The sequence below is a fragment of the Lathamus discolor genome, chromosome 8 (genome assembly GCF_037157495.1).
Source record: "Lathamus discolor isolate bLatDis1 chromosome 8, bLatDis1.hap1, whole genome shotgun sequence".
NCBI classification, from domain to species: domain Eukaryota; kingdom Metazoa; phylum Chordata; class Aves; order Psittaciformes; family Psittacidae; genus Lathamus; species Lathamus discolor.
The window spans coordinates 21,392,750-21,407,953 of NC_088891.1; the positions used below are offsets into that span (position 1 = coordinate 21,392,750).

Genomic DNA, 15,204 nt, shown 5'->3' on the forward strand with positions numbered 1-15,204 from the left:
TCCCTTGCAATCTTAATACAGTGAAACTACTAGAGACAGTGGAATCAATCAGAGCTGTCAGAAAAGCAGTGGATGCTTGCACAGGGAAAGGCAACAAACCCCAATAAAGACCACTGAGGCTTCGTGTAGACCAGCAGCAGCCTCAAGATAAGAGGAGGAAAGCGAATACGAAGAATGACAGGGGCTGTTTTCACAGAGGCCCAATGCAGGTTGGAATAAAGGTGTTTTCCTCCATGTCCCTTCTTGCCATGGAATGTGGGTAGAGATGGGCCAAAGCCCTGGAGCAATGGCACTGGAGCTGGAAAAAACATCAGGAAGCAACCTAGCACGTACTGCCATGCTGAACTGGGGTCCTGCCACCACTCCGTAGGGAAAACAAGGAACAGGTAAGGATTGGCAGGAGCCTGAGGGCACCAGCTGGCTTTAACCGCCCCAATCAGCCTTGCCTGGGACCTCCACCCATGACCCATTGCTTCAGGAGCTCTATTTAAGCTGGAGCTTAAGCAGCTGCTGCTTCTCTGTGCTCTCCTGGAAGTGCATCTGCTCTGAGGCTTCCTTGGATTGATTCAGCACTCTTTGTGCTTTGTTTTTGCTGGGTGACACAGGGACTGTTGGTGGCCCCATTACTGCCACCACCATGCTCTGCTTCCCTGGCCATGGGGCAGCACCCAGCTGGTAAGGCTGTTGGCTTGTGTTGTGCCTGCCCTGGGTTCTTGGCTCCCCTTCCCTTAGAAGGATGGGTGGTCTTTGTTGTTCTACGGGGCTATAGAAGAGGGATGCAGTGCTGTGTAGTTGTTAAGCCTATGGCAGTGCCAGCTCTGGCCTGGCTCCCTTAGCTATAGATGACCCTCAGTCCCTGCCTTCCCCCATTGGAGATTCTCCATCAATTTCCACCAATCTCATGGAATTCCTACAATCCTATTTAGACCCAAACCTAACTGTGATCGCCTCGCGCTGCCTGGCATCCTCACAACTGCTCCACCTACGTGAGACCCTCAAAACATTGTTTAGCCCCCAGATTCCTTCAACTCTGCAGAGCACTTTCCCCCATCCCACTCCAACCCTCCTCCCCAGCGCCAAAGGTCCTCACAGCTCCTCCTTTCACCGTCACTCCACAGCTTTGTGCTGGTGCTTTTGTAACCTTTGATAGCAAAAACCTTGAGGTTTTTCTGCAAAAGACTTTCCCTCTGTTGACCCTGGTTCTCTGTGTCGTGTTCACATGATGGAGAATTCCTTAAATTCCCTACCAGACCCTTCCATGGCTGTATCCTGCTTCTGCAAAGTGTTATTTCATCTTGTGCTAGTGTGATGAGGCAATTTCCCTTGCCATGCTCTCTCCCATGGCATTTAATTTCTTGCTTGCTCCCCATGCCTGGGGCTTGTCTCCCAGCACTGCAGATGGCTTGGAGATTTCTGGTGGCTTCACTGCTTGCTCAGGAGGGAAAGGACAACAGTTTTGTTCATTAAATACAGTCTGACTTGGGTTGAAGGGACCTTAAAGCTCACCCAGTTCCAACCCCTGCCCTGGGCAGGGACCCCTTCCACTGGAGCAGCTTGCTCCAAGCCCCTGTGTCCAACCTGGCCTTGAGCACTGCCAGGGATGGGGCAGCCACAGCTTCTCTGGGCACCCTGGGCCAGCGCCTCAGCACCCTCCCAGGGAAGAGCTTCTGCCTAAGAGCTCAGCTCAGTCTCCCCTCGGGCAGGTTCAAGCCATTGCCCTTGGCCTGTCCCTACAGGCCCTTGTCCCAAGCCCCTCTCCAGGTTTCCTGCAGCCCCTTTAGGCACTGGAGCTGCTCTCAGGTCTCCCCTTCAGGAGCCTTCTCTTCTCCAGGCTGCCCCAGCCCAGCTCTCTCAGCCTGGCTCCAGAGCAGAGCTGCTCCAGCCCTCGCAGCATCTCCGTGGCCTCCTCTGGCCTCTCTCCAGCAGCTCCACGTCCCTCTTGTGCTGCTGCCCCAGAGCTGGATCAGGGCTGCAGGGGGGGTCTCCCCAGAGCACAGCAGAGGGGCAGGATCCCCTCCCTGAGCTGCTGCTCACGCTCTGGGGGTGCAGCCCAGCACACGGGGGGGTTCTGGACTCAGGCGCACACTGAGGCTGGGTCATGGGGAGCTTCTCGTGGACCAACACCCCCAGTCCTTCTCAGGGCTGCTTCCTTTGGTCTCCCCGAGCCTGTGTTTGTGCTGGGATTGCCTGATTTGTTGCCTAATTGAATGGAGCTGGTTCCCATGCAGGAGCTGGTAGGTTTGTGAAGCAATCAAATGGTAAGACCTGGACTTAAGGGTCCTTATCTGCCTTGGGGATTGCTGAGGAACGCAGAGATGAGAGGGAGGAGGTAAAATAAAGAGTTCATCTGAGGTTGAGGGTTTCCTTGCAAAAGCCAGCCCGTGTGGAAAGCATCTCTGCAACACTCCACTGTGAGGCTCCAGCATGGGATAAAGCCCCTTCTGTTGATACAAGCCAACCAGTATTTCACCTGCTGCCTATAACATAACCCTGGCAAGCTGTGCAAGGGCTGATTTATACCCAGCACTGCTCATAAAAACACATGGCACCAACAGCATGTCAAGGCCCACGTCAGACCCAGTGCACACGCGTGTTCAGCCCCACCGCTGGGAGCTGCTGCAGCTGAAGTATGTGTTCAAGTAACTCACCTGACTCTCAAAGCCCAAATCGGACTGCACGGGATCCGCTGGCGCAGGGAGCATGGCCAAGGGGCTCTCACATTTGAGGGCTGGGGAAGCAGTGTCCCTCAACAGCAGCTTAGAAGCGTGGAATCAACCAGGCTGGGAAAGCCCTTTCAGCTCATCCAGTCCAACCCCAGCACTGCCCAGGCCACCCCTGCCCCATGGCACTGAGGCCTCGTCTCCACCGGGTGTGAGCCCTTGCAGGGCCGGTGCCTGCAGCCCTGCCCTGGGCAGCCTGTTCCAATGCCTGAGCACCCTCTGGGGCAGGAATTGTTCCTCAGCTCCATCTAAACCTGCCCTGGTGCACCCTGAGGCCGGTTCCTCTTGTCCCATCCCTTGTTCCTTGGGAGCAGAGCCCAGCCCCTCCTGGCTCCATCCTCCTGTCAGGCACTTGTAGGGAGCCATCAGGTCCCCCTGAGCCTTCTCTTCTCCATCTGAACCCCCCAGGTCCCTCAGCCGTTCCCCATCACCGCTGTGCTCCAGGCCCTGCACCGGCTCCGTTGCCTTTCTCTGGCCCCGCTCCAGCCCCTCCATGTCTCTCCTGTAGCGAGGGGCCGTGCCTTTATCTCTCCTGTAGCGAGGGAAGAGCCGCTCGCTGCGGTTCGGGCGCCCTGAGGTGCCCGGGGGACGCAGCCCCGGCCCGGCCCCGCGGGGCCCAGCTGCCATTTGGCGGGCGGCACCGCCCTCTCCCTCCGGCAGCGGGGCACGACATGGCGGCGGGACGGGCTCTGCCGCTGCCGCTGCCGCTGCCGCTGCTGCTGCTGCTGCTACAGCCGGCGGCTGCCGTGTGGCCGCGGCCGCAGGTCCAGCGCTCCCCGCCCGGCGGTGGCCGCTGCCTGCTGCCGCCCGCCCGGTTCCGCTTCGGCCACGCCGGCGGCTCGGCCGTGGGGCCGGGCTGCGCCGTGCTGGACGCGGCGTTCCAGCGGTACCGGGCGCTGCTCTTCGCCGCCGCCCGCCCGACCGGTGAGGCGGGGCGCGGGCTGCCGGCGGGGCGGGGGGCTCGGCGCCGCTGGAGGCGCGGCTGTGCCGGCCGTGCATGGCTTCCTTCTCCAGGGAGCCCCCAGGCCCAAAGCCTCGCGTGCTCGGGGGTCAGGCCGGGCGGGCTGGGGGATGTGCTGCTTGGGGACCCCCGGAGCGCCGCGGGGGCTGGGGCCGATGGTGGCCATGGGCTGATGATGGTGGCCATGGACTGATGATGGTGGCCATGGGCTGATGGTGGTGGCCATGGGCTGATGATGGTGGCCATGGGCTGATGGTGGTGGCCATGGGCTGATGGTGGCTATGGGCTGATGGTGGCCATGGGCTGATGATGGTGGCCATAGGCTGATGGTGGCTATGGACTGATGGTGGTGGCCATGGGCTGATGATGCTGGCCATGGGCTGATGGTGGCCATGGACTGATGGTGGCCATGGACTGATGATGGTGGCCATGGGCTGATGGTGGTGGCCATGGGCTGATGATGGTGGCTATGGGCTAATAGTGACCATGGGCTGATGGTGGCCATGGGCTGATGGTGGTGGCCATGGGCTGATGCCACAGTGGCTCGGGTTGAGTCCCAGGGCAGCGCCTGTGGCACGCACCTCTCGGCGCTCGGTGCGGTGCTGTTGGCGCAGGGCACACTGGCTGGCTTTCAGGGAGTTAGGCTCTTGCTGTCAAGACTTTGTCTCATTGTTTCTTCTCCTCCAGATCGTGTTTCAGCTCCCCAGCGCTTCATTTTGCTTCCTTCTCTTGTGACTGCTGTTGCAATCCCTTCGGCTCCAGTAGTTCTTGCTAGCCTTGATGCTTCCTGCTCCTAGCAGCTCCTGGTGTCAGTGTGAAGCATTCCGTGAGGAAAGGCTCGTGTTGCTTCATGCATCCTTCCAAGTACACATCCATGCCGTGGCGCACTCCCCACAAGGGTTGCTAAGCATCCCGAGGCAGCGTGGCTTTTCTGGCAGGGGTAGCTCATGGGTTCATCCTGAAATTGTAGGGTGAGAAGGGGAAAGGCAGAAGCTTTGGGAGCCTGGGCTCGCCTTGGGACAGGCTCTGGAGGACTCCTGTGCCCAGATCTCTTTGTGGTAGCACCCACTGCGTGTCTGGGGCGCGGTGCGGGGGGGTCCCTGGCTGTGCGTGCAGGGGCAGGGGAGCCGGCGCACACGGATGCTCGGTGCCTGCGTGGGTCTGCGGCAGGCTGGAGCGCTGCATCTGGGGAGCGTGAAATGCTTCATTCATCAGAAAGAGCCACTAAGGTGCTTCCGGGTGTTCAAATGTCGGTGTGAACTGCGGATCAGTGCTCATGGCACTGGGAGCCACTCGGCTTCATCTTGAGTACGTCGTGCTTGGAGCAAGGCAAGTTTGAACCCCTGAGACAGATCCATTTGGCTTATTTTATTTCTTCAGCTCTTGTAAGCAGTGATAGAAATAAAGCTTGATTTGGGAGCTGAGGAGACTTCTTTCTCTTTTGCTGCTAGGAACTAACCTTAAAACAGCTGATAGAATTATTCACATTTGCCTGTTCATCCCAGAGGGGAAATGTGACCATCACATCACTCGGTGAAACTGTGCGATCATGAGATTGAGCTCGTGCTTATCGCTTTCCATACACCCTGCTTTATGACACTACATGATTAAGGCTTTTTCCCTCTTTGCCTTCCCTTTTCTCTTTCCGCCTGGGTGGTTAGTAAGAACAGGCAATGGAAACCCCGGGTGGAAGGGAATAGTTTCTATGAATAGAGAAAATAAACGGCAGAAACCATTTTCTCGTGTGTATCAAGGATCTGCTATGTCAGTTTAACAGCAGGCAAGATTCTCTCCAACCTCTCCGTTCGTTCTGGACTTCAAGCATGAAAACAGAGACCAATTTAAGAGAGATGTATGGGGGTCTTTGCCAAGCCCCTGCTCAAAACGGACCAAACCCAAAATTGGAGCCAGCTTTGCAGTTGGGTTGAGCTTCTCGGGGCTGTTTCCAGCTGGAATGATGGTATTTCCAAGGATGGAGAACTGGGCCCTTGCTGGAGTGTTTGACCACCCTCCAGGTGAAGAATTAACTCTTTTCTTCTGTCTAATTGAATTTCCCTTGCTGCTGTCGCCTTGTCTCTTGTCCTTCAGCTGGACAGCTCCAAAACGAGCCTGGGAGAGACCCCGGTCCGTGCGTGGAACTCAAGCCCCTGCGATGTTTTACTGCTGCTGACCTCCTGCAGTTAGTTATTAGTGCCCTTCTCCTCCAGTTCATGACTGTAAACTCCATGATGTTTCACCTTCAGCCTTCGTGGTGAATGGATCACGTATCCTTGGTGCACCCACCTACATCGCCTTCTAGGAGCGACAGTGGTGGCGCGTGCCTGCCGCTCGGGTTTGGCAGTGTCTCCTGGGCAGGTTTAAACGTGGTTGTTGTGGTGGGACCAGTTCTGTTGTGGCACCGCAGCAGAGCGAGCGTTTCGCGTGTCCCCAGGCTTGCGAGCAGCCGTCCCTGGTGAGCAGCGCCTTGCCGAGCAGAGGGAGCGGGTCCTGCTGTGCTGGCGTGTGCTCGCACATCTGCGAGGTTGCCTTGGCTACCAGCTTGTCTGCAACCAGAGGAAAGCTCAAAACAAGGCTATCTTCTAGCCTTTTCCCTTCTCTCCGCGGAGGTTTCACCATTCCATCCTTGAGGAATGTGGGGCTCTGGCTTCCGCAAGCTTTGGAGCATGGGCTCTGCATTCCCCCAAACACTGGTGGTGCCACAGTGTCTCCCAGGTCTGCTTGGTGCCTGGCCTCTGACCAGGCTCGCTCAAAGCCAAGCTCCTTATTTTGAGTGACTGTATTGAGTATTGACTGTTCCTGGGAATGCTGTGGGGGGAATATATGGAGTTGGCTGTGTCTCACCCCGCTAACCCGCTGTCTTCCTGGCCAGACCCGTGTGTCTCAGCAAAGGCTGAACACCTCTGGGAGTTGAGGGAATGATTCCAATGAGGTCTTGGGCTTGTACATCCTTGGAAGTGCTTCTTCCAAGATAGGGAAGTGTGGCCAGAGCTCCTGCTGGGGGTCTGAATATGAGCCGGCTTGTTTTCCAGCCACTGTTCTCTGCAGAAGGTGAAGCCACAGCAGGCTTGGATTCATTCTCCACCCTTTCCTGCAGGGTTTCTTTGCCCTGTCTGGGGAGGGTGGCTCAGCTTTTGGGTCTGTGCTTCATTTCCCACGGTTGGGAGAGTCTGGAAACGTGAATGTGTTCACCCCCCGGGAAGATTTGAATAGCTGTGCCTGCTGGAGCGGGGCTTGGTGTCCAGGAGGCTCTGGGGACTGCTCCCGGACCAGACTCTGGTGTGTCTCCTCTTTTGTGCACTCCTTTAAGCTTCCACTGCAAAGCCTTCCCTGGGGCTTTCCTCACTTCCGTGCTGAAGGTTGGGATCAGATCATGTGTTCTTGAAGGAAGGCCCTGCCGAACACCCAGTGCCTGCTCTGGGGTGAGGGAGGGGGTGCTGTGTGTTAAAACCGTGTATTCCTGTGCCTCCCATTGCTAGCTGGGAGGATGGTGGTGGACTGGGAGCAGGGAAAAGGGCCAGGACGGGGTTGAGGTCCATGGTCTGTGTCCTTTGCAGGGAATGAATCCGTCCCCGTCACACAGAACCCACCTCAGGACTTGCCCTGCACTCAGCTCCTCGTCTTTGTGGCCTCACCAGACTGTGATGGGTTTCCCAGCCTGGACTCCAAGGAGAGCTGTAAGTGTAGAGCTTGGCAGCAGGAGGGAGTGCGGCTGTTCCTGTGCCCATCAGGCGGAAGTAGCCCTGTGCAGCACTTGTCCCCAGTTGCACAGAGGCAGCAATCCAGCATTCCTCACTGGGTTATTGACAAATGGGCAGGGAGGGAGGCACCTCCCTAAGGGTGCTGATAAAACAGTGGGAGAAGGTTAAAGAAGAAGCCCCCAGATCTGTTCTCTGGGCTCTAAGGTGCAGTCCTAGAACAGAGTCACAGAATCAACCAGGCTGGAAAAGCCCTTTCAGCTCATCCAGTCCAACCCCAACACTGCCCAGGCCACCCCTGCCCCATGGCACTGAGGCCTCGTCTCCACAGGGGTGAACCCTTGCAGGGCCGGTGCCTGCAGCCCTGCCCTGGGCAGCCTGTTCCAATGCCTGAGCACCCTCTGGGGCAGGAATTGTTCCTCAGCTCCATCCAAACCTCTGCCTGGTGCTGCTGTGGCCTGCAGCAGCACGTGATGGAGTGTGGGACCTAACTCCAGCCTCTCTGATGCTGTGTTTCAGACAAGCTCTCTGTCTCGGAAGGCTCCTTGCTGCTTTCTGCTGATGCCGTCTGGGGAGCTCTCAGAGGTGAAGTGTGCTTTCTGTGGGACATTCCCACTCTGCCTGCCTCAGGCCTATGGGGATGTGCCTGTCTTTCCATCGACTTAGCTCTTAATTGAGCTCTGTTCCTTTGGGGGAATCTGTGCTGAGAAAGGGACTGTGTGTGGTTTTCCTGCAGGCCTGGAAACGTTCAGCCAGCTCGTTGGGAGAGACCAGAACGGCACGGTGAGTGCTGGGGCAGTCAGCTCTCCACAGTGCTCCTGCCTCCATGGGGCAGGCTGGGGATTCCCTGCAGTGGGGGGGTACCAGCGGTGCAGCCTCACCAGAGCCCAAGCAGAGATTTATGAATCCAGATCCTGCCGTGTGAGCGGCTTAAGTGCTGCAGCTCTCCCTGGCTAGCCGCTAGCGTGGTACCCCTCCTCGTCCCACCAGCCCTGGGGAGAAAGGTGACCCTGGTTGTCCCCTGCTGATGGCTGTGTTGCCCAAAGCCTTGCTCACTTCTTGGTGTTCTCTGTGTGCAGTACTACATCAACAAGACAGAAATCGTGGACTTTCCCCGCTTCCCTCACCGGGGACTGTTGCTGGACACCTCTCGTCACTACCTGCCCCTCAGAGCCATCCTGGAAACTCTGGTAGGAGTTTCCTCTGGGAGGAAAGGAGTTTTCCATCTGGTAGATGAGGTGGTTTAGTTGGGTGTCCCTTCCGCTGCCACAACTGAGCCCTCTGTGGGTGGCCTGGAGGGCTTTTGGGTTGGTTTTCTGTGTGTTGCTCCTTTCCAAAGATCCCAGGAGCTGGGGCCACTGCATCATTGAGGAAGAGCTCATCAAACCTGGGTGTTCTGAACAAAACCAGCTTGCTTGTCCCTAGATGAAGCAGCAGGCTGGGGACGGATGGCAGCATGACCTCAATTCTTAATACACAGATGTTCATCATGGAAAAATGCTTCCATGCTGCCATGTTTGCTGTGGAGTAAAACATGGCTGTGTTTGCTCCTGAGGTGACTCACAGCCACCTTGTTTGGGTGATTTCTCAGCTCCCTTTGTAAATAGGATGAGGCAGACCCCCCTGAGGTATCTTGGATTCCTGCAATCCAGGTTACTTTCTGAGGCTGGGTTGTTTCTGAGGGAAGGGAAAACAGCGACTTATTGCCAGGCAGGTCAGACAGAGGTGGTTCTCTCTTCAGCCCAGGCAGAATTCAACCTCCAGGTCTCCACCATTGCTCAATTATAGGAAGAACAGGACCCTCTGCAGCTCTTTGTGGTGCTGGTGTGTCTGAATCCCTCCTGGGCTCTGGGGCACGTTTAGGGACTCTGCCTTGTCCTTTTGGACCAGAGAGGCCTTGTCCCCTTTCTATGGCAAGCTGGGTGACCTTTCAGAAGGGGCAGGGCATACTCATCTTTGTTCCCGTTCCTTCCCAGGATGTCATGGCTTACAACAAGTTCAACGTGTTTCACTGGCACATTGTGGACGACCCATCCTTCCCCTATGAGAGCTCAACCTTCCCAGAACTCAGCAAGCAGGTAACCCACCCTGGTCATCACCCAGGGGAGCAGATCCCTCCATCAGCACCTGGGAAGGGTGCTGAGATTCCTGTGTTCCCGCAGGGAGCCTTCAATGCCATGAGCCACGTGTACACGGCCGGTGACGTGCAGGCAGTGATCGAGTACGCGCGGCTGCGCGGCATCAGGGTCATTGCGGAGTTCGACACACCGGGGCACACGCTGTCCTGGGGTCCGGGTGAGGAGCACACCCCGCTGCTGCTGCTGCTGCTGCTGCTGTGAGGGGGGGTCCAGTTGTACCCAAGGACAGGAAGGGAATCTGCAGCCTGGATCCCAAACTCAGGCTGTGGGCAGCTGTGTCGCACAGGCTGGCTGTGAGGAGGAGCAAACCCTCGTCTGGGGGAAGTGGGATGCAATGATCCAACTTCTGGAACAAAAGGCAAAGTTAAAACATTTCCATCTCTGCTTAGGGCCAAGCTGGGTGATTCTGGGGGAACAGCTGCTCTGCCAAAGCTATGATCATGGGTATTGCCAGGATCTTGGGTTTAACTAGGGGTACAGCTGACCAAGCTTCCTCCCTCTGCTCAGCTGCACCCCAGTCCTGACACGCTTCTACTTCAAGTATCTCCTTTTCCATGTCTGGAAGAAAGAGAAGCTCCAGGAAAGCATTGCCTTTCTTTCTGTCTCCTTCCCCTGCTTCCAAATGCACTGGAGTACACCCTGTGCGTGTGGTCACAGCCATAACTGTGGTTGCCCTCTCTGTAGCGGGTGTATGGAGCTGGGAGAGGGTGCTGGGCGCTGCACTGCTCAGTGTGTGAGCTCCTGTGGGAATCTCCCCTAGGAAGCATCCCTCCCTGTCAGGTCAGACATCTTGAGCCAGAGATTCTGCTGCTGTTTGTGCCTCATGCGCCATGCTCAGGTCTTCTGTGCCCTGGCAGGCCCTGGGCTGTGCTGAAGAGCATCCAGGGGGTTATATGGGGTGATATGGCCACATTTGCCCCCCTCCTTACTGTTCTGTGTTTATTATGACCCAGGTGCTCCAGGCCTCCTGACTCCCTGCTATTCGGGCAAGCATCCTTCTGGGACCTATGGGCCCATCAACCCAGTCCTTAACAGCACCTACCAGTTTGTGACCAGTTTGTTTCAAGAAGTCAGCTCTGTGTTCCCAGACTTCTTTCTTCACCTCGGTGGTGATGAGGTGGACTTCACGTGCTGGTGAGGCTGAAATCAGCCTGGAGGGGGTCTGGAGGGGGGAAGTGTCTGGGACTGCAGTCACGATCATCTGCAGGTCCTTGGTGTCCTGCTCCCCAGGCTCTCTGTGTTAGTTGCCCAGGGTTTCCGTGCTCATGGGGATGCCGACTGTGGGAAGCCACTGGTGCCAGTGCAGCCACAGCTCTTGGAACGCCCGGGATAGCTGTGAATGGATGTGGGAAGGACTTGGCCGTGTCTTGGCCTTACTCCAGAGCTCTGGTTGCAGTGCTTTTCTTCGCTTCTCTTTGGTGCGCAGGAAATCCAATCCAGAAATCCGTGCCTTCATGCAGCAGATGGGCTTTGGTGAAGATTACAGAAAATTGGAGTCATTCTACATCCAGAGGTAAGGACAGCTGCATCCTGGGCCTGCAGCTGCAGTATGTGACCAGCAGAAATGGCTTCTGCTGCTTTGGGGACACCAGATCTCTTTCTCAGGAGCACATCCATTTGGGAATGTCTCCCTGACCCCAAAGGGAGTAGTTTACCTGTGTTTTATTGGGAGATTGACCACACAAAACATGGGGCTGATAAGGAAGAAGCCCCATAAGGGGCTGTGCTTTTTCCCTTCTCTTTCAGAAGTACCTTCCTGTCTTGGTGTTGGGAATACCGAAGCTGCTACTTCACCTGTGTGCAGCCAGCAGAGTGTAGGTGGGATGACCCAAAACTTGCTTCTCTTTCCATTCCAGGCTCCTGGACATTGTCTCTTCCCTTGGCAAAGGTTCTATCCTGTGGCAGGAGGTGTTTGACAATGGAGTGAAGGTGGGAGCTGCCTGCTTTCCCTAAGGCAATTGCCTGTGGTGTGGTGAGCAGTGCCAGCACTGCAGCCAGACATACTGGTGTGCGCTGGGGTGCTGTGCTGGGGCTGGCAGGTGGTGGCTCTGTCACTCTGGTGTCTGCTTGAACCCTGCCCAGGACACGGTGCAAATGGGCTTATCCCTCTCTCTGCTGCTTCCTCAAAACGAGATGGGAAGCGGCTCGAAGGTCAAGCCAGAGTCTGCCTCAGTTTCCCTTTGGGAGTGTTTGGAGCTGTGAATGCTCTGCTGGCAGGGAGACACGGTGCTCTTGTTGCTGCACTGATCCCACGTGTGGTCTTCATGTGTCCCCTTCAGCTGAGGCCAGACTCCATCATCCACGTGTGGAAGACCTCCAAGCCGTACATGGAGGAGATGGCAGATGTCACCAAGGCTGGCTACCACGCTCTGCTCTCTACCCCCTGGTACCTCAACCGCATCTCCTACGGGCAGGACTGGATGGCAGCCTACCAAGTGGAGCCCTTGAAGTTCAAAGGTCTGTTCCTCATGTCCCCTTCCCGTGTGGCAGCTGACTTGTCACTTGGAGGTAGCACCAGGGCTGCCTGTCTTGCTGCTGGTGTGAAGGTGCTTAAGTATCCTTGTTCCTTGTCCATGTTCCTTGTTCCATGTTCTTTGTTCCATGTCCTTGTTCCTGTGCTATGTCTCGTTCCCTTGCTGCCAGCAGAGAACACCTCTGCTCTCCCCAGCTTGGGGTTTGAAGTGGGGGCCTTCAGATAGACAAGTTTTTTCCTCCTTGGCTGAGCACCTCTGTGGGCAGGGTGTTCTCATGCAACACCCCATCACCTGAATGCTGTGTCCCCTGCAGGCAGTGCCAAACAGAAGGATCTGGTGATCGGTGGAGAGGCCTGCATGTGGGGTGAATACGTGGATGTCACCAACCTGACCCCCAGGCTCTGGTAAGAGAAGCAGTGGGGAGGTTGGCTGGAGTCACAGGGAGAACGCTTGGGCCCCTTTCCTTCACCGCTGAGCAACGTGTGCCAAAGCCTGTGGGTTTGCTCTGTGCATGGTGCTTGTCCCCATCCCCTGGCAAGACCTCTGTGCTAGTAACAGCTTCACTGAGGCTTAAATGAGGGTTTGTGAGAGTGTAACGTTGCTGCTGTGCACCACCGCTGTGTGTTTTGTGCCGGTCTGTCCTTTCTCCCTGGTCCACTCCCGATCTGCGTGTGTCTGGGAGTGGATCTTTTGATACCCAGCAGCCACGTGATGCAGGATGCCGGCCAGGAAGGTGCTGGGGAGCTCAGGGCTTTGTGTGGGAAGCGTTTGAACTCCCCCTGACCTGCTGCCTCTGTCCTTCGCTCCTCAAGGCCGAGAGCTGGGGCTGTAGCCGAGAGACTGTGGAGCAACGCGAGCGTGAGGAACCTGCAGGACGCCTACGTGCGGCTGGCGGCCTTCCGCTGCCAGCTCCTGGGGTAACGTCCTCCGCACAGCAAGGCGGAGCGTGGCGACAGGGCCGCCTCGCTGGGATCAGCCCCTGGGGCGGGTGGGGAGGGTGAGGTGGGCTTTCCCTGGTGCAGAATGCACCTTGTTCTGATGGAGAGCCCCAGGTTTCTCTCTGCCTGTGCGTAGGCAGAGCTGCTTTGTGCAGTGCTGGAAGAGAAACCCTGCTGCTGGCGTGGGCTGGCGGCTCTGTCGAGGAGAGGGCTTCATGCTGAGGAAGGGGGACGTGTCAGCTATTGCCACCTCTCCTGCAGCATCAGCTTCCCCAGGAAACCCGCCCTTAGCCATGGCTCCCACACATGAGCAGAAAAACAAGTCTGCAAGCACAGGATGAAAACCGCTCCCTCCTCGTCACACCTGAGACAGGCACCAATGGCCACCCTGTGACCACTGGGACCTGACTGTGGGCTCTGCCTGTGCCCTCCCTATAATCATAGAATCCCAGACTGGTTTGTGTTGGAAGGGAGCTTGAAGCTCATCCAGCTCCAACCCCTGCCCCGGGCAGGGACCCCTTCCACTGGAGCAGCTTGCTCTAAGCCCCTGTGTCCAACCTGGCCTTGAGCACTGCCAGGGATGGGGCAGCCACAGCTTCTCTGGACAACCTCTCTCAGCCTGGCTCCAGAGCAGAGCTGCTCCAGCCCTCGCAGCATCTCCATGGCCGCCTCTGGGCTCGTTCCCACAGCTCCACGTCCCTCCTGTGTTCTGATGCCCTCTCTCTGCTCTCTTGCCAGGCGCGGGGTCCAGGCGCAGCCGCTCTATGTTGGATACTGTGAAAATGAATTTGGTGGCTTTTGAAGCATGAGTCCCACTGCCCTCGCTCTGCCCACACCGGAGGAGTGATGGTTCTGCCTCGAGAGCTGCTGGTTTGGCTTGGCCCCTCCTGGCCCAGCTTCTGCTCTTACTTTGTTGCAGTGAGCATTTCTGTCCCTTTAGCGTGCACCGTTCGCCTCTTTCTATTTTTATTTCTTTAAATCTATAAATAAATGACCCGAAGAGGAAAAAGGTGCTTTTTCATGCTCAGCTGGGACTTAAAACCGTGCAAGGGTTATTGTTGGCAGGAGATGTGTAGGTGCTTGCTCCAGAGACACCAGTGCGGAAGCAGCATCCCATTGCTCCAGAGCGTGCTGGGTGCCCGCCTGATAGACTGTGCTTTAGTCCCTGCTTCCCACCGTGCAGAGAGAAGGTGACAAGAAGGTGTGAACTGCCCTGTTGTTCTCCGATGAGGAGCTCAGCTCCAGGCCTCCTGCGTCCCGGAGAGGTCTGGTTTGGATATTGGCTCCTTGGAGAAGAGACTGGTGCTGCCACTGTCCCGTGGAGCTGGAGTCATGGCTCTTGTGCGCGGCTGGTTGGGAGCCACATTCAGCTCGAAGCAGGGAATCTCTTGGGAAGAGTGTTTTGGGCTTAAGTGCATGAGATCTGCTGCTATGGCAGGAAACCTTTTATTGCTGAACTTCAATTTTAAATGCTGTTGGACTTTTATTTAAAAAATAAGATTTTAACTATAAAAATGAAAATTTTAATTTAAAAATCTGACCTTTAGAAATAAATTTTAAAACTTGGCATTAAAAATATTATTAATTCTCAAGTCTTGCATGTTCACCCTTCTGCAAGAGGATGCCCAAATGCTGCTCCTCTGAAGTGATACATCTTAAACAGGCTGGGAGGGTAGGTTGTGATGCCCAGCCACCACGGAGCAGGGAACTTTAGCCAGGTTTTGGGGAAAGGGGGCTATTTTTCCTACATGAAAAGAAGGATATTTTCCCTGGTTCCTGGGGAAAGAGGCTCCTCTGCTTCACCCAAGTCTCAGTGGAGAATTTGTGCCCCTTTCCTGGGTGGTTTTGGTTGTGAATATTGTCCTGATCTTGCATTTCAGGCGGTGCAGTGGGAGCCGGCCTGTCGGTGCTGGCAATCCTCTTAGATTGAATAACCCAAAAGGCCAAAGTAATAATAATCATAATCATGACTTGACGTGGTTCTGAGTCCTAAAGCACTTTGAAAGGCCGGTGTAACCAGTGCTAGCACCGTCAAGCACCGCTCGGAAGCTCCTCACTCCATGAGGACATCCTGCGCTCTGCCCCTTGTCCCCACCGGTGCCACCCAGCATCCCTGTGGCATCCTCTAGACTCCACTTCGGGAAGCATCACTTGGCCCCACAAAGGCCTCGGGGACCTGTGGAGCAGCAGCTTTACCTCCTGGGCCAGCCTCTGGTGCTTTCGAGCTGGGGCTTGCCCCGTGTCTGCGTGGCAGGGGGTGGCACAGACCCCTCCTCGC

At 56.4% G+C, this 15,204-nt stretch overlaps 1 protein-coding gene across 2 annotated transcripts; it reads left to right on the forward strand.

Moving 5' to 3' along the window:
- Positions 1-3,364: 3,364 nt before the first annotated feature.
- On the forward strand, positions 3,365-14,504 carry HEXA (hexosaminidase subunit alpha). 2 transcript variants are annotated; one of them, XM_065688565.1, is made up of 14 exons: positions 3,365-3,644; positions 7,236-7,355; positions 7,896-7,961; positions 8,113-8,159; positions 8,456-8,566; positions 9,353-9,454; positions 9,539-9,671; positions 10,468-10,648; positions 10,941-11,027; positions 11,371-11,443; positions 11,794-11,971; positions 12,302-12,392; positions 12,801-12,905; positions 13,665-14,504. In XM_065688565.1, the coding sequence occupies exons 1-14, from the start codon at positions 3,392-3,394 to the stop codon at positions 13,726-13,728; spliced, it is 1,611 nt and encodes a 536-aa protein (XP_065544637.1). In that variant the 5' UTR covers positions 3,365-3,391; the 3' UTR covers positions 13,729-14,504. The 2 variants fall into 2 exon arrangements, with proteins under 2 accessions (XP_065544637.1, XP_065544638.1); XM_065688566.1 differs by lacking the exon at positions 3,365-3,644 and adding an exon at positions 5,621-5,696.
- Positions 14,505-15,204: the final 700 nt, after the last annotated feature.